Genomic DNA, 18,949 nt, shown 5'->3' on the forward strand with positions numbered 1-18,949 from the left:
GCCATATAACAGACTGATTTGCTTGGTTTTGTTTCCAGGAAGGAGTTCACGTTTTGGTCGGTTGGGTTGGGTTTAAGGGGTGTATCTTGACTTCAAGTATTTGCATCGCGCGCGAGATTGGCATTTGCATTTTCCATCACTGTTCCAGGTCCTACGAGTCTTCAGATCGTTGTAGTAGTAGCAGTAGTAGTAATACATGCCTTGATGGAGGGTCTGATGCTTCTGAAAGATATATTCCTCTTCGTCTTGACTTGCTCGTGAAGTGAACTGGGCCGCAGCCGAAACGCGCACGCGTTAGTCAACATGGTGTTACTATAGTTCCCAAATCTCGCGCCTGTAGAACAAGGACGCCACTCGGTGTTTTTTTCTCTCTCCATATCTTAGAGATTACTAGTGGGAAGAGCGGTATGAAAAGCAGGACAACATGTCATTCCACAGATTGCCCACTCTCACGAAACAGCACAAACACGACACAACCGCAACAGTTCGGTTCAGAGAGACGAGAAGGTGCTTACAGGTCTGCGATTTGGCCCCATGGGAGGCAAGAGGATAGAAACATCCAGGCTTCGTCAATTCATGTAACTGGATATTCGGGAGGCAAAATCATTAAACACCCTGAAGACAAGATTCCCCACCGGTAACCCCCAATGCAAACCGAAATCGTGTTTGCGAAGCATCTTCCCTCCGCCCTTGGTGTGACCTGCTAAATCTTCCCTTTTTGCGGAAGTGGCAAATTCCATGACTCCGTTTGACTCCCTAAACGACATAGACTCCCAAATCCAACTGCAATGGCAGTGTCGGTTCTTCGAGAACTATCCGCTGTTAAAGTCGTGAGGTGGTCTTTCGTTGATCGAACTCAGGTTGATGAATCAGCAACAGGTGCCGCCGACTTGCTCCTGATGCACCTCGAGGGTGTCGCTGTCTTGCATCTCGAGCTGTGACAAGTTAGGCAGTCAGCACATATCCAACACGTAGAAACGCTTGCGAGTGGCGAAAAAGTGAGCTGCCTGGCGCATCAAATGCGCTTATACCTGCAGGGTTGCAGGGCTGCAGGGCGTGAAGGGGAGGAAAGAAGCATACCGTATCGGGCGTGTCGGTAGGCTGAACACGCTGCCCCTCGAAGAGGAAGCGGACAGAAGCCATGTTCTTGCCTTGTCGCTCGCAGAAAGCGTTCATCAGCTTCTCGAGCTTGGTGCTGCGCTTAATCTTGAAGAAGACCTCATTGTTGTTGTCAGTGACCTTGATGTTCAGGTGCTCAGCTCCTCCGGCATTGGCATCAGGCCTCTCGCCCGCGGGGCTGCCGTTGTCATTTTGGTCGGACATCGTGAAGGAAGAAGGTGGTGGTCTGGATGTGATTTCCGACTATTCCTCAATGTTGAGTATTTTGCGTACGTCACACGTTGAGTTGGAACGAGGACGACTTGTGGGTGGCTGCTGTTGATTTGGGGGCAAGGATGCCCGAAGATTAGCTCAAGTTCGAACGCAGAAATTGAGATGGATGGTGTGGTGGTTTATGAACCATGGGTGTATTGAGGTTATCATGGGAGGAGTGGGGTGGAGCGAGACCTACATGCGCGACGAGATGTAGAGTAGCGCAAGGAGTCTGCTCTTGTATGTGGCAGACGGTAAGGAAACGAGGTGGAAACTGAGCTAGTCGCCGGGTTGGTAAGAAGGAAGAGAAGTTATTGGAAAGCCTGGGGAGCGCGTGAAGAAAAATCACAGCTGGTGGGCGAGGTGGGATGATTGGACGTGAAGTTGCGGTCGTGAGGCAATGGGAAAGCGCGAAAGGGACGGACTTAACAGTACACTGTACCTTCCACAAAGGCTGGCAGGCTGGGAGGCGGTAGGCAGGCAAATGGTGGATGATGGATGGATGGTGGGGTGATTGATTGCGTGCCCTCCACTCTCACTAAGAGGCGAGGCAACAAGCAGTATTGAGAAGGCTGCTTACCTGAGGTGAGGTGTTTTTGTGAATAGTAAAAAGACGGAGAGGCTGGATTCTTGATTTCTGTTATTTTTTATTTTTGCAAATACTACGAGTAGGAAGTAGATTAATCCAAGTAGTATCGCCAATTGATCAACAGGAATGCTGGTATGCAAGTGTCGCAAGTTAGGAGTCGGGGGAGACAATGATCTTTGTGCAGGTGGTAGTGGTGTGTCGAAGCCTAGGCTCCAGCTGGGGTATCTTAAAAAAGGTAGTAGTACCTTTAGGCCATCGATTCAATGTTCCAACCAAATGATGCTTGCGGCCAAACTGGAAGGCAGCCTTCAATACATGCCTAATGCAAAAATAAGGCAAATACAAATGCGTTTTGCGTCTCTAACACCTTTAGCTGTGCGATCTGTGCATTGGCAGCATCAAATCTCAGGAACGAAGGCTCGGAGTACAGCATATCAATTTGCAAGGACGTCGAGTCTCTCTCAAGCTCGTGACCAAGTTACAGTGAAAATGATAGCGTTGGGGAAACCCCATTACATCATCCCAAAGGATGCACCTTTCAACAGACCAGCTTCTTCTCTTTAGCTGTTACCAACCAATATATTCATCACTCGGACTGGTTTCTTCTTTTCAGTATTTCCTCCCACGCGACCAATATCAGACCATCGACTGCATTGTGACACTATTCTTTACGACATTGAAGAGGCAGGATAATGGTGAGCTATCACACAAGAAGTCAACTGGCCATTGTGTACCTACCTTACTGATAGGATATCCAACACAGGGGGTGGAAGATGACCTGAAGGCAAGCCCTCCTTGCCATCCTAGGGCAGTAAGTTTGCCATTCAATGACCTTTGTCGGCCCGCTTGTTACTGACGGACGTCTAGTGTGCTATCCAAAGTATGTTCCTGTTTCGCCCAAGTACACAGACTGTCCGCTGTAGCCCGTATCTGACCCCCTATAGGTTGCTTGACCAAGAACAACTACAACGAGTCAAAGTGCCAGGGCCTGGTGGATTCGTTGTATGAGTGCTGTGATGCTCTATACAAGAACAAGGGGGACAATGCCACAAGCGCCAGCTGCCCCAAGGCGGACTTGCTAAGGCTCAAGATGAAGCAAAGGCGCGAAGAGACGACGAAATAAATCACGTCAGAACCCCACAGCAGCTAGATCATAGAATCATATATAGTTATACATAAGGGCACCAAGGGCACCTAGTGAGGTGTCTGGATTCGACTACCGCTCACTTCAAAGCAAAATATTTACGGGTTTGGAATGTGTCACGCTCCTTCTGATAGTCAGCCCGCAATGAATACACAGGTGACTTAATGGAGAGCGATAGCTCTTTCTAGGCGTTCAGTAGCGCGCAAGAGATCCCGTAGGACCTGGACAAGCATTGAAAGAAATTTGGGCTTATCCCGCGACTCTAATAAGAAGGCCGATGACATTATGTTGAAAAGAAGAGAAGAAAGGTTAGAAAAGAAGGCCCGGCGCAGAGATTTATGTACGGTCGTGTCCAACCCAGCCGCAGGAGCTTGGGCAAGCTGCGGCTCCGCCTGCCCCACACAAGCTCTGAAAGCGCCCCAGGATCTCGCTTAGCGCGCCTAAATGGTGGAATGCCAGTCTGCCAGTGGCTCTGTAGTGGCTACAGCCTACAGCCTACAGCTACAGCAAGCAGCTAATGCGGTAGACGCGCTGCGGTGGCCGTCGCGTGGATTTGGTGCTACCGCATTTTTGGGTGCAAAGAGCCGACCACTGTGTTGATCCAGCGGCTGCAGAATCCAATTGTTTGTTTGGCGATGCCCTCCCAACATCCTGCCAACCACCACCCCGATCTAATCAACTGAACCGGCTCATTCGATTCTCAACCTCTACAACACATTCCCTCTCTAGTCGAGTCAGATCGTCGCGAACCGTTGCATGACCTTTTCGAACGCCTGATTGACGATGCCCAACCGGCAAATCGTCCTCTAGAATTCGTCTCAATACAAGCTGCAAAATCGCTGCGCTTTCATCGTTCTGGCATCAAGACCCGACGACCTCGCGACATCGCCTCCGGAGCGCACCCAACCCTTCAATCCCTTCGCATTCTGGTCTGCGATTGCACCATAAACTTTCGCCATGGCCGACGACCACGATCCTGATCTGTTTGGAATGGATGATGAGATGGAAGCCGACATTCCTGCCGAGTCCCAGGCACAGATTCGGTTTGCTCTCGACGCCGAGCGATTTGCAAAAGCCCTCGACTCCATCTCGAGAGGTCCCAGGAATCATACGGAGAAGCGTGCCGATGTCATCAAGCTAGTCAACAGGTATCATGACATTGCGACCGAGAAAGTTACCACTCTGCGCGAAAGCAGCCGGTACGCTCTTTCTTCGCGGCAAAGATCCCTCGACGAGTCCAGCCAAGACTCGATGGATGTCGACGAAGCTGAAAATGTTCGTATCGATGAAGAACTACAGCATTGGGAGCTCGAGAAACAAACATGGGACTTGTTACGGCGATTGCTCCCTCTGAGATACCCGGAGAGGAAGGCCCCCAACTAAAGCGCCGAGACATGACCAAATTCCAGGACAGCTCTCAGCTATGGGAAGAGTTCTTGGCGTCGGATTCTACGGCACAGGAGAGGAAGGCCATCATGGAGTGTATGCAGGAGTTTTCAGATGAGACGAGCATCGACATCGATGAGATGGTTCGCGAATATCAGACGAAGGCGGAACGGGGCGACATCGTGGCATACGGGTGGCTTCATACACGGACCGCCATCAAGATGACGAAGCAGATGCAAGGCTACATTGGACCCCTGGACCCCAACGCCGCACGTATGACCGAGGACCATCGTAACATCACGAAGACCGACCCTCTGGTCACTCAGCTTGACCCCGACGTGGTTACAAGACAGAACCGGAAGCTTGAACCTCAAGATGAGTACTTTGAGCGCGCTATCTGGCTCGGATGCTACGAGCTGCTCCGCAGGGGCAGGAGCATGTCTGAGATTCGCGACTGGTGTGTAGAAAGGACCGAGGTTTGGCGCGCCGTCAGTATGTCGGCCATGCCCTTGTCAAAGGACAGCGAGGGCGAGCGCACTGTTTCAAATCCGCTTGCAACCTTGCTTTGGCGACGTACGTGTTATGCCTTGGCGCGCAACGGCGGTACCGACGACTTTGAACGTGCGGTATACGGCATCCTTTCTGGAGACATTCCGAGCGTGGAGAAGGTATGCGAGACCTGGGATGACTTTGTTTTCGCGCACTATAATGCGTTGCTACGATCCCAGTTCGACAGCTACGTGGCCACGCGCTCTTCTCCGGAGGCTGTCCAAGCTGCTACACAGTCACTTCCAGCGTTCAACGCACTCCAGTTTCACGGCGATGGCGCGCCCATAGGGGAGCGCGTTGTTCAATACCTCGAGACCAACCCGAAAACCTCGGAGGAAGCCCGAGATCCCATCAAAGCTCTCCAGGGCGCTGTCATCTCTGATTCTGTCAGCCAGTATGCGTACGACAACGGCTTGGCACTAGGTCGTCATGCGAACAAGGAAGGTACCTCGGCCCTCATACCTGACTTCAGCCAATCGCAGTTCAAGCTGGACGACGACAAATACTTCTCGCTTCCCCAGCCCAACGGACTTCGAGTTTTGGTACACGCGTTTCTTCTGATTTCAAACTTGGAAGAACTGCAAGGCGGTAACACACTCAAGCAAGACTTGAGAAGCGCACAAGAAAATGTGCTGGCCGCATATGTTAGCGCGTTGCGGCTGCACAACCTAGTCGAGCTCATCCCCATCTATTGCGCCAAGATCCAAGGCGAGAGAGCATTCTTCACACTTAGCCGTAATGTCAGCATGATAACCGACGAAGAGGAACGGAGAACTATCTTGTCCATCATGGAGAAGATTGGAATGGACATTGCTGAGTTCGTCATATTCCAACCTAGGTCTCTCCTTAAGGAGTATCCCGAAACCGGCAATGAACTCAGGTCTGGCGCCCTCAACATGTTCCTGGACGAAGTGCCTTCCCTCAAATATGGCAGGCGCTTGAAACCAGACTTCTTCGGAGAAATGCCTGACGTGCTGGATCAAGTGGATGAGCAATTAATCCAATCACTTGAGTGGATGATGCTTGTCGACGGGCTAGGTGATGAGATCTTGGCTATGGGAGTCGCGATCTACAAACGTTTCTTAAGTATGACATATCACACCTTTCCTGGGGATCTTCTTTACTGACCTGCAAACAGAATCGTACAACCTGCACGCAGCGCGTGCTCTCTCTGAACGCGTTAGATGCGCGGACATCTTCAGAGCCAAGGCTGGTGTGACCATAGCGGATGATACTAATTTATCATGGTTCTCAGACTTCGATGCTAACATCCCTATGGAGGATGAAGGCTACGAAGGTCCGCGGGACATGGTGACGGCCAGGAACTACCTTGAGCTGGAGTGCATGATCCGCGTTCTCGACTCTATGGAAACTGTCGCCTCCAGCCAAGAGATTGCCCAAGAGTAAGTCTTCGAGCCCAACACTGAAGATGGCATTCCACTGACCCTTTATTTTAGCCCGACGAGTAAGATGAACCGGGAGTTCTGGGTACACATTGGCCAGGAGATTAAGCAAATCAAGAGCTTTGTGGAGCCATGTCTCCGGGGTTGGCTGAGGGAGTCCATCGATGGTAAGTCTCTTGATGATTATGAGGGGTCGTTCATATCTAACGCACTTGTAGACGAAGAAGACTTTGAGATTCTCCGGGACATGTATCTGCCCGAAACCGTCCTGGGCTACGTGAGTGTCCTGCACTTCGCGGGCACCAACTTGAGCAGGGAGAACCTGCTCGAGTGCATGGAACTCGCCGCCACCATCGCAGAAAAGGACTCGGATATCGCGTCCGTCCTGATGAGGAGTGGCCGGATGAAGGAGCTGGTCGAGGGCTTCGCGAACTGCAGCAAAGCCCTCGCCGTCAGCGCGGCCGACAAGAAGGGCGGCGTTGGCGCCAGCAGCAAGAAGATGAGGGAGCTGGGGTGGTCGAGAGAGCTGTGGAGCGTCAAGCGATGAAGAAAGGAAAACACGACACGTTCGGTATCTTAATAGAGGTGTCTGTATTGTATAACAAACATCGCTAATTTCCCAAGAGGCTTGGAGGCGGGGGAGTTTACTTTGCTTCGTCAAAAGGGGCGCGTCGTAGAGAAGAGAAGCTACCTAGTTACAGCAACAGTAACGAAGCTGGGCGTCTGGCTAGACCTTTGCTATGTATGACCCGGTAATCAACCTAACCGAGGTCAGTAGTTACCATCTCGCGTCGCTTCGTCTTTCTACGTGGCCCAATATAAAATCCATAATGCATGTCTCTAGATTGGAAAAGCGGGATGTATAATCTTAAGCCATGACGCGTGCTAGCATGAACTCGACTCGGATACTTACTGAACAACAAGGTGTGTCTCTCTTTCATACGTCTCTCTCTCTCTCTCTCTCCAGCATCGTCATCACCTAAGAACTTTGCTTGGTCAGTTCTACCGCCTTGGCTGCCGCCTTGTCGAAGTCGTCGAAGGCGTACAAGCCCGATAGCCCGCTGTCAGCGATGATCTTCTGTCCCTCCGCCTCGTTGGTACCCCGGATCCGCACCACGACGGGGATCGTCGCCAGTCGCTCCTCCAGGTCCCGGAACGCCAGCACGATGCCCCGCGCAATCATGTCGCCGAGGGTCAGGCCGCCGAAGATGTTGACGAAGATGCACTAGCAATGCAATTGTATCAGCAAGGAAATTCAGAAAGGGGAGGCGAAGTCTTGGCAGTGATGGTCATGGTGGTGTGGTGGGGGTTGTTTCCTGACGTACCTTGACCCGCTCGTCCCGGAGTATGACCTCGAAACTCCGCTTCACCGTCTCGCTCGTCGCCTTGCCGCCCGTGTCCAGGAAGTTGGCGGCCTTGCCCCCGGCGTCGGCGAGCGCGTCCACCGTGTTCATGGCGAGGCCCGCGCCGTTGGCCAGCGTGCCGATGTTGTGGCTCTCGTCGGTGCCGGGCTGGTCGCCGCCCAGCTTGATGTAGACGATGCCGTCGGGCTCGGCCGACACTTCGGCCGCGTCTTCGAGACTGGTATCCCGCAGCGCGTGGATGTCGTCTTGCCGTTTCCCGCTGCGGTGCGCGGCGTCGTCGAAGCCGAGGTGGGCGCGCGTGATCTGGACCGTCTTGTGGTCCGGGGCGGGGGCGGTGATGTGGGTTTGGAGGAGGAAGGCCTCTTTGCTTGTGAAGAGGTCGACGAGCTGGTGGATGAGCGTTGACAGGGTGGCCAGAGAGCCTTCGCCGAGGTTCAGGGTCTTGAGTATATCGGGCATTATGGGGGACAAGTCAGGCACGCCTCGAACGGGGTAGTCGAAATCAAAGCTCCTGGCGGCCTCGTCGGTATCGCCGGTGGTGGGAGAGGCGATGATGCAGGGGCTGCTGGTGGCCCGGTTGATGGAGACGGCTAGCAGACGTTCCGCGCTGTCGGACACGTTGTCGAGGGTCTCGGATACGTTGATACCTTGCTGGCGCAGTAGATTGAGAGCCACGTCTCGGTCTAGATAGAGCTTTCTCCTGCTCTCTGCCGTCCCTTGCCTAAGCATTACCTTTTGGTGCCATGCGCGAGGCAAGGGCCTCTTAGTCGCGAACGTGTGAAGGGTTCTCCGCTGCTGCATGGCCGCCGTCGCCCTTAATGAAGCGATCCCATGCCCGCTCTGGGTCTGGCTTCCATCCAGGAGCGTCTTGAGCACCGGCCCGAACCGCGAAGGGTGGTTGATCACAACGACACCGGCCTCTTCAAGGACTCTGACTTTGGCCGAGGCGTCCGGCTCCCCCGGCAGAGCAAACGCTCCCGCGTGGCCCATCACCCGGCCAGGAACAGTATTGACGCCTGCTACCACGGCAGCGATAGGCCTGTCAATTCAATTACTCGTTAGTCCTAATCCACGTTTTACACCTAAGTAGGCAGGAAGAAGGGGAATGTACTCACTTTGGATTCCCCGTCCTGGAGCGATACTCTTGAATCCACTCGGCAGCCTCCATCTCCGCGAAACCCCCTATCTCGCCACAGATGGCAATAGCCTCGGTCTCTTCATCTTCGACTAGGATCTTCAAACCGTCTACCAGGCCTGTGCCGGATAAGGTATCGCCGCCGACGCCAATGCAGAGGCTCTGACCAAGGCCGGCGCGAAGTGTCGATGCAGCCGCTTTTCACCTCATCGTGTGAGCAGGGTTGAGCCTCCATGCTACACCAAGTGGTATGGAAGACTTACCCTCGTAACTGAGCGTGCCCGATTTGGCCACAATGCCGACCTTGCCGGGCTCGAAGCAAGGTAGCGGTTGAAAGCCTATGCGGCACTTGCCGACTGAGGAGATGATGCCGGGTGAGTTTGCGCCTACTAATCTAGAAGCCGACTGGGTCTTGAGCATCGAGTGAATCTGTCTCGTTCTGATTAGCATGCACACGCCCCTTTACTATATACACAGGAGGAGGTCCTTGGTCTCATTACCCGCAAAATATCGTGCAAGGGAATGTGCTCCGCCACCGCGACGATCAGCGGCACTTCAGCTTCAATGGCTTCTTCTATGGCTGCCGGTGCCTGGTGTGCGGCCACGTAGATTCCCGTCGCATCGGGCTTCAGCACCTCGACCGCCTTCTTGACCGACGGAAGGACCGGAAGGCCCAGGTGCTCGCCTCCGCGGCCGGGCGTCACGCCTCCGACGATGTTGGTGCCCCATGCTATGGATTCCTTGACATTGGCCGTGGCTTGTCTGCCTGCGAGGAGGGGGTTAGCTAGGTAAGTCGGCGTATTAGTGAGTGGGCGGGTATTAGCCAGCTAACTCGGCTGCCCGTGTACTTACCCGTAAAGCCTTGAAATATGGCGCGTGTATGTTTCCCGATCATGAGGTTCTTCAGGGTGGCATCGTACTTGGTGCGGTTCACGGATGTGGTGCCGAAGGAGCTCCGGCACGCGGCGGCGCTCAACCTCGGCAACCGAGTCTCACGCAGGGCAGGACGGGCGAGCATCGGTAAAACGATTTGAAGGGGGGTTGTGCAGCTGGAGGATGTATTAAATGTCTCAAATGTATGTCTACTCTACATGCAACGAAAGATTTCGGTCGTCACAAGTTTTTAAGTACAATCATGGGCAATGCAAGGAGTATCGTCATGTTTGTCCTCGGCACTGCAGCTACTTTTCTGACCTGGATCCAAGTAAGGCGGTGCTTCGAGGGCCGACGTTCGGCTCAGGACCGCCGCCGTGGTTTCTATGCACAGCAGCTGAGCTCTCCCTCGCTCCCCAGGGAGGCCGGCGCTAGGCCAGCAGTGCCTGGCAGCGTGGTACCCGTCGACTAACATGCTGGAGGTTAAGTCCTGGTTATTCCCGTGACAAGCCGAATCGAGGTGTGTTCACTGTCCAGCTTGGAGGTTGTCGGCATGCGACGGATAGCACGGTTCCGTCTCCACTTACTTTCTTTACCTTGGACTTTTTTTTTTTTAGCTGCCTCGGTACGGGCAGATCTGTCAGAGAGCAAACTTTGGGATGTTACCTCGCCGAACAAGGCAGATAGATATTCTGCAACAACTGCGCCAAGCCACATGCTTTTGAGAGCCATGTCCTCTTCTGGAAAACCGGGATCTAGGGCAAACTCTATCTCGAAAGCCTAACTGAGCCTCCACGCATTCTGCCACGCAGGGTTCAATGTTCCCAATGCACTGTCGGTGAGAATCCAGGCTTGTTTCAGGAGCCCTGGCGCATGGCCGTCACTGCCAGACTCGGGCACGTCAACGAATGGGCCGTGATATTTCCTTCAAGCGCCAGGTTCGCCCCATCCATCATCTCAACATCCCACAGGGTACGAGTCTATGCGTGACGAGCTCATTTCAAACCGCTTGGCTTGTGCTCTTTTTTCCTTCGTTTCCAATATTCCGAAGCGCGTACTCGGCTCTAGCTGCTAGCTACTCGCTATATCCTGTATGGAATGGCCGCCGCAAGCAAACACCAAAGTGGGCAAACAATAAAACTACATGATCAGATTGATCGAATCAGATGCACCAGATGGCAGTCGCATATAATTTGTCATTTCGTTCCTGCCAACAACAGCCCACCCAGAATGGCAATTCGGCGCATCGAATTGTGGGAATGCCGTGATGCAGCGTTTCGAAACGCACCATCGGGCCAGGGTTCGCTGGTGTCATAGCCCGTGATGGACAGGAGGACCCCTTATGAGGCTCTGCTATTGGCCCCGTAATGCGACTGCGCCCGTCTCAGTGGCGCTTGAAACTCTCTGCCCTCTATAGAGAAACGTCTCTATAGTCCAACCCTCTAACCCTCATAATGGGATACAAGTAGAGTCCGTGGCCCCCACGGATTCGTGTCTGTTACCTTGTTGCTGTCGTTCTCTTTTTCCGTATCCCTTCTTTTTCTTTATTACTTTCTTTGCAGCAGGTCTGATCGCAAACCCTGGGTGGCAGTGTTGGACGCTATTCTTCTCTTCCCCCATCTTCTTTAGTAATTAGAACGGGCATTTGGCACCCGTCGATTTTCAATAATACTTTGGGCTGGCTCATTATCGTTCGCGAGTAGCAGCTTTTCGGATAAGTGGTGGAAACGGGAAGCCCGTAGCGAAGAACAGTCCGCCGTCAAAATCGCCTCCAAACGAAACGAGCGAACGAAACTTCTTGTGGCTTGGCCAGACTATTCGAAAGAAAGTTCGAAAGTTCGAAAGTTCGAAAGAAAGAAAGAAAGAAAGAAAGAAAGAGAGGAAAACAAAAACCGAGAAGATGCGGTTCCAGGCCATACCCGCCGCCTGCCTCGCCCTCCTCTTCGGCTCCCTATCGCAAGCCCAGTCCGTCAGCACCGGCGCGGCGCGAACGCGCATCACCTGCCCGTCGGGCAAAGGAGTCGGCCTGATCGCGGTGCGCGGGTCGACCGAGGACCCAGGCCCAGGCCGGCTGCTGGCGCCCATCGCCGCCAACGCCACGAACCAAGTGCCCGGGACGACGCTGACGTCGGTCGACTACCCGGCCCGCCTGATCCCGGACTACTTGGGCTCCGAGCAGGAAGGGGTGGTGGCCCTGACGGCCCTGATGCGGTCCTACGCCGCCGCCTGCCCGGGCGCGCCCGTGGTGCTGATGGGCTACTCCCAGGGCGCCCAGGTCATCGCCGACGTCCTGTCCAACGCCACGACGCCCGTGGATAACGCGGCGCAGCCCCTTTCCACGACGGACGTGGTGGGGATCCTCCTCATCGGGGACCCCAGTCGTGTAGACGGCAAGCCGTTCAATGCCGGCACTGCCAACGGCGATGGTGTAAGTTATTTATTATATCCTTATTCGATCTCCCTTCTTTCATTTCTTTTGGTCAAGAACTGACATAGAATCATTAGCTCTTCTCCCGCAAGGATAGCACGGCGCTGGAGGCCATGGGCGATAAGATCTTATCCATCTGCAACGACGGCGATCCCGTCTGCGACCGCGGTATCAACATCGCGGTGCACCTGAGTTACGACGAAACGGACGGCGTCCAGGCCACGCAGTTCGTCGTCTCGAAGGCCATGAAGATGGTGGTGGCGAAGGAGGCAAAAGCAAAGGCGGCGAGGCCAGCAGCAGCATCGAATTCAACGACGCCGGAAGCGAACAGGAGGAGAGCCACTGCATGGGTTGCCTAGGGACGGTTTGAAGACCTGCTTATATTGATTTCTGTTATTTTCTGATAGAGGAGGAAAACGATACCTACATGTCATCTTGTCGTCAGTAGAACTGGACGAGAAATAATAAGACTTGGACTTTCCCGTTTTTTTTTAATTAACAAAAAAAAAAATTATCTTCTGTGCCATGACACTCAATACGTGCAAGTAAATTATTTGGTTATGTGATTCCTGTGACGCTGATACTTGGGGGCATCCACATAACCCATCCCGCACAGAACGCAACCGAAGTAAGGATTGCTTTGGCCTAGATAGATTATCAGGCCCATACAGGCCGATTCGCTCATCGCAGCCCCACGGCCAGTTTTCTTCCGGGAAGTGATTCAATGCTTGCTATCTCAATCGTAGTTCCCAATCCCTACCTAATGGCAGTAGGCATTTGGTATATATGAGTATGTAGTCAATGCGCGATCCTATATACGGCTATCAGCGCAACGCGCTACCACCACTGGCATGAACTCATGAGGTTTTGCACTGTTCTGCCTCAAACTACCACAAGAGCTCGCCCTTGACACCCTTTTCGGGTTCCTTGGTCGTAATGGGGGTCTTGGGTTTCGGCTCGGCAAAACCCAGATTCTTGAACTCATCCTTGGCCATCAGGTTCCTTGAGCGGGGGCCAGGACCGTCAGTACCATGATCCTCAGGGTCGCGGAAGCTAAGAATAGGACTTACTTGTCCATGCGACACGAGAGATAGCCCTTTGCTAGCTCACGACAGGAAGGGTCGTTCAAGCCCTTGGCCTTCTTGATGCATTCGAGGTAGTTGCTCATCACCTCTTTACACTCGCCGTCGTGGTCCAGGGGGAAACTTCCCCGTTGTGGTCTATGTGTCTATGGTTAGTAATTAATGGTGGCGGTGGCAGGTTGATAAATCGCAATCGTGCGAGACTGATTAGACAGACTTACGGGATGGGTTTTCCGGTGTACACCGCACCGCCAGGACTGCCGAACGAACTCATGGCGCACCCATAAAACCAGGGGAGTAGAAGGTAAAAAGTTGGTATAGTACAACAGAAAAAAAAGGGCGGTTCACAGACCAGCTACTATCTGTATCACAGTTCAATGCACGAGATGCTGGTGTCGAAGTCGCCCTAGCCTTAACCTAGATAATGGGTGATGCAGCTCAAATCCTCCCATCACGTGGTGTGGTGTGTACAGTGTCATACTGTGCTGCTAGCGGACTTCTGGGCCTGTTCTGGTTCTGGGGGCTAAAGCGGCTAAGGCTCTAGTGGCCGCCCGTGCCGTGCAGTACGCAGAGAGCAGAAGCGCCCAGTCAGTTGCCAGTGCCTGAGTGTGCCCCTCCACTGCTGTCCACTTGCTTTGTCCACTGCACTGTCTACCCCCCCCCAACTAACCTACGATTTTACCGCCGGGCTGGCTGGGAACTGGTCGTTGCTCGGTGACCCAGCCGATCACGAAAGAGGCTGGTGCCCTTTGACATCATTCTAGAATCCATAGCCGTCCTGTCGTCCCAAGCAAGGAACACGTGAGAGGATGCTGCAAGCCGGACCCTGACAAGATTGAGCTTTGACTGATCTGATCCGATCGTGTCTTGGGTTGTCTTGTCCTTTTTATATTTTTCCCGGTTCTGGCTATCAATTGGGTTGGTTATTTCGTATTACTTCGATCAACAGGACCAGACAGCGCAGCAGCAGAGCTCCACCCAAGCCACCAACCTCGTCCGGCCGGGTAGTGCGCGCGCGAAGGGCAATTAAGCGAGAACTTGGAATACGAGCGAGGGCCTTGTCGTAGATACCCGACCTTTGACTACCTGAACAACCCGGCCTGCTTAAGACGACTCTCCTTCAATCTACTCTCCGGACATCCAGGGACTCGAAGCTCGAGCGACGTCGCTATCACCCACTGTCTTATTTGTATTATATTATTTAGAGTTGCTGCTATAACAATGCGGACCCAACATGGCGCTCTTGGCTTTTTCTTTTCCGCGATAGCACTCTTGCCCGTGCAAGCGCAGCTTCAATACGTATCGCCGCTGAGTTACAATGTCCTCGGGAGGAGGCAGCAGTGTCCGACCGATTACAATAGTTGCGACAGCCAGGGGTCTGCTTTCGCGGGAACCTGCTGCCCGTTTGGCCAGCTCTGCTCCCTCGACCAGAACAAACAACCGGCATGTTGTCCGGCTAGGTAAGCTCTCTTTTGTACTCTCGTCTCACCCTCTCCAACCGCCGCGACCGAAAAAAAAACAAAAAAACATCTCACACACGGTCACTGACTCTGAACTGTTTTACAGCGCCATTTGCACGGGCACAGCACCGGCGTCGCAAGGGACGCCAGCTCCCTCATTTGTGAGCAATTCGCTGTTCAACTTCCCGGCGATCCCCACGTCCTTCTCCAACCAGGGGGCGTGTTCTCGGGCCTGGGATGCCTGCTCCCGCAACTACGACGTCTGCACCTCAGGCCTCGCCAGCGGGACGGGCGGGTTCCACGTCACCATTGACGTGCCCGGCGGCGGCGGCGTGACCGTCGAGCCGACGCACACGACCATCCCGATCGCGAGCGCGACGTCCGTCTGCTCCAGCCTCTCGTCGCAGGCCTGCTACAACCTGCAGCCCAGCGTGTGCAGCCAGACGGGCACCGAGGGCAACTTTTACGTCGGCACGGCGCCCGCCAATGCCCAGCCGAGGCAAACCCCGCCGCCTCATCTCGCTGAGATCATGGCGGGCATGGGAATAGGGTTTCTAGGAGCGCAGTTTGGGGCCTAGAGCTAGGCTTAGAGCGTTGCTTGTGAGAGAGAATATAGTGAAGGGTGAAGGGTGGTTGTCAAAACTGAGGTTGAGCACCTGTTTGTTTGATGACCTATTATGACTGTCACGATAATAATGTCTTGGTAGATAAAGTATATATAAAACACCTATTTTCTATTCGGTAAAAAGAAAAATTCAACACTTACCCACCACCATGAAAATAGCTGCAAGAAATACTATGAAGATTGCAGTTGAACGAATGCATACCCAATTTTGAGGTGAAGAGAGCCAAACGTCAGGAAGCCTAACAGTGATCGGCATATTTTAACACCGTGCATTTCGTCAATGGCTCTGACCGGAACTCGGTCAACGACAACGAATGGAACTCAACCGCAACACCATCAGTAAACTGATGTGGAAAAGGACGACAGTATAACCAGATTATAATTGTTAATAGACGGTTTTGTCTTTCATTGATCAGTAAGTGATTTCGGGGAGACTACTCAAAGAAATAGTGAGAGACGCTGTTTTCGTGAGATGGATTGAAATGGCTGACGCTGGATCAAGCGAAGCGATGCAAACAACCGCGCCTGCAAAGCCACTCCTTGCGTCATAGCCCCTTTACTGCTGAACATACTCAATCAAGTGATTAAGAGCCGTGGTGCCACAGACAGGCAGCATGGCGGCACCCGTCCTGCCCAACGCCTCCAATCTCCTGGGCATAGCGCTGGTCATCAACCGGTCTCGCGATGGACCTCGCTACGTCTTCCACTATCCGGCCCACTTCTCGCCCGACAAGGGCCGGCCGCAGAGCCGCAAGTCCAACGGCGGCAGCAACAGGCGGCAGGAGGAGGCAGGTGGAGGCGGCGACGAGCTGGAAGAGGAGGACGACGACGTGCTCCTCGACCGCATGACGGAAGAAGCCGCCGCGCACACCGCCGCCACCGGCGGCTCGCTGCCCAAGGGCGTCGACCTCGCCAACTGGAACCACGACGACCACCTCGAGACCGAGAGCGGCTCGCAGATCGTGCCGTGGGAGCACGTCGCCGGGTTCCCGACGCGCGACCTCGAGAGCTTGCTGACCCCGGCGCGGGCCTACCACAAGCGGCTCTTCCAGGTCTCGCTGGATGAACAAATCGCCATCTCGTACCCGGTCTACGTGCCGGAGAACGGGTCGTGGAAGAAGAAGAAAAAGAAGCAGCAGCAGCAGAACGGCCAGCTTCAGCAGTCGACCCGGTCGCGGCCCAGCCTCGCCGGCAAGTCCGGCACGGGCTCCGCCGATGACGGATTCGACACCAATGGTGGCAAATCCTCGTCCACCGAGGCCGTCCCATCCATCTCCATGACGGCGCCTACCCCGCAGGTGGAAGCTCGGGACCTACTGGAAGAGGCGGGCACCTCGTCTCCCGCACCGCCCGATGCGCAGGACGAGGAGAAGAAGAGCGGGATGACCATGTTCAACCTGGTCTTTATACTGGACCCGAAAAAGCATGAGGCCAAGGAGCTCGTCGATACGCTGTACTTTCACATCATCAAGAAGATCAACAAGGCCTACAAGTACGCCCAGCAACGCAGCGACTTCGTCTGGAAGGAGTCCAAGAAGATCTTGGCTCTGAAGGAAAAGGGCAGGGAGGAGAAGACGCGCATGAGCGTGCTGTGGCGCAACATTCTCGATTCTTCGTCGCTCGCAGCAAGCATACAGGATATCTACGAGGCCGTTACTGCCAACAGGATCGCCGCTCTGGCGCTCGAGACGCCCGAGGGGACGGTGACGCATTCCGTGCAGATACCGATGCCATTCTACCTGTCGGACCTGCCATCTATGGATGCTATCGATGACGCCGCCGCCGAGCGATTCAAGGGGCTTTGGATCACCACGGCCAACACCTTTGGCGATGTGTTTGAGACTGGGCATGAGGATCCGTCCTTCCTCGACAAGACGTTCGCGTTGCTCCTGCTACAGGACGAAAAGAAGATCGTGGCGGAACTGCAAGCCGACCCTGACGACACCACGGTCGCCATGGTCGAGTTCGTGCGACTCTCGAAGCCCACGACTTCGTTCCACGCTATTAGCGCCACCACCATACTAAGTCCCGCACAGGTCCGACGCTATGCCCAGCACTTCATCTTCTGGCGGCGTGCCATCGCCATCCCTCCCCTCCACGCGCGAGACGTCTATATTCTCTCCCCGAACTGCGATACTGCCGGTCTACCTAAAGCCAACCAATCGTGGGCCCGCGCGTTCCCCCTGGCGCCGCCTCTGCCCAATTTCCTCGCGGAGATATCGGCGGCCCCGCGGCCATACAAGTGGTTCGCACCATCCAAGAACCACCGGCCAACATACCTGCACATGCTGGCGTGGCTCATGCGCGGCGGCTGGGTGACGCAGCTCTGCACCTTTGCCTACGTCGTCGTGTGGCCCGAGATCCAGTACGAGGTCGAGTACCAGGCCGAGGCTGACGAGATCAAGGAGGAGATGAGGGCGGCCTCGCTCTCGGCGACGGAAGATGGACGGACTTCCTCGGCGTCCACAAACTCGACCAATACGGGCGGCGGCCAAAACGACGAGTCGGCCGCTGCCGACATGTCTGCTTCCGCTCTATCTAGAGGATCAGGAACCGAGCTCAAGTCCCCGCGAGCCACGTCGCCCGACACCCACAGCAGCAGCCACCACCACAACGTACCCAACACCAACGCCGCTACCTCGCCCCTCTCCTCGCCCTCGCGGTCCAGCGCCGGCGGCGCCTCCGCCGCCCTATCGTCCCCGGAGCAAACCAGCAACAAGTCCGACCCCAGCAGCTCCATCGTCACCACGACGACAGCCAACGAAGCCGTAGCCGAAAAGGCGCGCCTGAACCGGCTCGCGGACCGCGAGTCCCGCGCCCTGGCCGAGCGCGCCGCGCACCACGCCCGCAAGCCCGTCCCGCAGGCCACGGCCCACCCGTCGCTCAACACGTCGGCGCCGCACCTCGCGCACCTGACCCCCTACATCATCGCCGATGCCAAGAAGGCCACGGGCAAGGACAGTCTGTACCTGAGCGCCATCGGCCGCCGCTTCCCCGCCGACTCGCGCGCCCGCGCCTGCTGGCCCGTCTTCTGGAAGTACTTCAACGGCCACAGCGCGCTCGAGCGCGTCGCCCTGCTCGAGGACATGAAGCGCAAGGAGGCCTGGGCCGTGCTCGGAGCCATGAGCGAGTACCTGGTCTGCGTGAGGCACTGGTGAGGGAGAGAGGAACGAGAACCCAGGCCAGCCCCAGCCCCAGTCCCAGCGAGGCAAAAGAGGAAACAGCCCACGATGCGAGACAAAACAATGAGTGGATGGGATCCAGAAGCGAAGGAAAGGAAACCTGTTTTGGCGATCGATCGATCTCGGTCGCCTGCCCTATTTGATCTACCCGCCCGTCCGTTTTTCCTCCCCCCCCCTGGTAATTTCCGCGACGGTGGTTTGTCGGATCCCGTGTTTTGCAAATCTCCCGTCCGACCGCCCCGCCTTGCCGACTTCCCGGTATCTCTTTCGCTACCACTGCTTCTTTTTCTCCATCTAGTTGATACGCGAATTGCCTCTTGACCCGGGGCGGGTGGACCTGCCACCCTTGATACCTCAT

General features: G+C 54.9%; 8 protein-coding genes across 8 annotated transcripts; 5 read left to right on the top strand and 3 right to left on the bottom strand.

The window, feature by feature from the left end:
- Positions 1–869: 869 nt before the first annotated feature.
- On the bottom strand, positions 870–1,323 carry PG986_006888 (uncharacterized protein; the record flags this gene model as incomplete). Its single annotated transcript, XM_066843110.1, has 2 exons — positions 870–935; positions 1,081–1,323. The coding sequence occupies 2 exons, from the start codon at positions 1,321–1,323 to the stop codon at positions 870–872; spliced, it is 309 nt and encodes a 102-aa protein (XP_066699222.1).
- Positions 1,324–2,652: 1,329 nt separating this feature from the next.
- PG986_006889 (uncharacterized protein) lies at positions 2,653–3,083 on the top strand (the record flags this gene model as incomplete). The annotated part of the gene is made up of 4 exons (XM_066843111.1): positions 2,653–2,655; positions 2,724–2,771; positions 2,828–2,840; positions 2,905–3,083. The coding sequence occupies 4 exons, from the start codon at positions 2,653–2,655 to the stop codon at positions 3,081–3,083; spliced, it is 243 nt and encodes an 80-aa protein (XP_066699223.1).
- A 978-nt stretch (positions 3,084–4,061) lies between these two features.
- PG986_006890 (uncharacterized protein) lies at positions 4,062–6,989 on the top strand (the record flags this gene model as incomplete). Its single annotated transcript, XM_066843112.1, has 6 exons — positions 4,062–4,379; positions 4,472–6,125; positions 6,178–6,254; positions 6,321–6,442; positions 6,497–6,609; positions 6,661–6,989. The coding sequence occupies 6 exons, from the start codon at positions 4,062–4,064 to the stop codon at positions 6,987–6,989; spliced, it is 2,613 nt and encodes an 870-aa protein (XP_066699224.1).
- A 432-nt stretch (positions 6,990–7,421) lies between these two features.
- PG986_006891 (uncharacterized protein) lies at positions 7,422–9,959 on the bottom strand (the record flags this gene model as incomplete). Its single annotated transcript, XM_066843113.1, has 6 exons — positions 7,422–7,667; positions 7,768–8,845; positions 8,922–9,138; positions 9,205–9,370; positions 9,442–9,707; positions 9,794–9,959. The coding sequence occupies 6 exons, from the start codon at positions 9,957–9,959 to the stop codon at positions 7,422–7,424; spliced, it is 2,139 nt and encodes a 712-aa protein (XP_066699225.1).
- Positions 9,960–11,714: 1,755 nt separating this feature from the next.
- PG986_006892 (uncharacterized protein) lies at positions 11,715–12,601 on the top strand (the record flags this gene model as incomplete). Its single annotated transcript, XM_066843114.1, has 2 exons — positions 11,715–12,242; positions 12,320–12,601. The coding sequence occupies 2 exons, from the start codon at positions 11,715–11,717 to the stop codon at positions 12,599–12,601; spliced, it is 810 nt and encodes a 269-aa protein (XP_066699226.1).
- A 528-nt stretch (positions 12,602–13,129) lies between these two features.
- On the bottom strand, positions 13,130–13,598 carry PG986_006893 (uncharacterized protein; the record flags this gene model as incomplete). Its single annotated transcript, XM_066843115.1, is given in 3 exon segments — positions 13,130–13,295; positions 13,313–13,462; positions 13,546–13,598. The coding sequence occupies 3 exon segments, from the start codon at positions 13,596–13,598 to the stop codon at positions 13,130–13,132; spliced, it is 369 nt and encodes a 122-aa protein (XP_066699227.1).
- Positions 13,599–14,545: 947 nt separating this feature from the next.
- Positions 14,546–15,362, top strand: PG986_006894 (uncharacterized protein; the record flags this gene model as incomplete). Its single annotated transcript, XM_066843116.1, has 2 exons — positions 14,546–14,784; positions 14,891–15,362. The coding sequence occupies 2 exons, from the start codon at positions 14,546–14,548 to the stop codon at positions 15,360–15,362; spliced, it is 711 nt and encodes a 236-aa protein (XP_066699228.1).
- Positions 15,363–16,023: 661 nt separating this feature from the next.
- Positions 16,024–18,567, top strand: PG986_006895 (uncharacterized protein; the record flags this gene model as incomplete). The annotated part of the gene is made up of 1 exon (XM_066843117.1): positions 16,024–18,567. One exon carries the CDS (start codon positions 16,024–16,026, stop codon positions 18,565–18,567), a length of 2,544 nt encoding a protein of 847 aa, XP_066699229.1.
- Positions 18,568–18,949: the final 382 nt, after the last annotated feature.

This window comes from Apiospora aurea, assembly GCF_038362705.1.
Source record: "Apiospora aurea strain CBS 24483 chromosome Unknown utg000005l_segment0_segment0, whole genome shotgun sequence".
Lineage (NCBI taxonomy): Eukaryota > Fungi > Ascomycota > Sordariomycetes > Amphisphaeriales > Apiosporaceae > Apiospora > Apiospora aurea.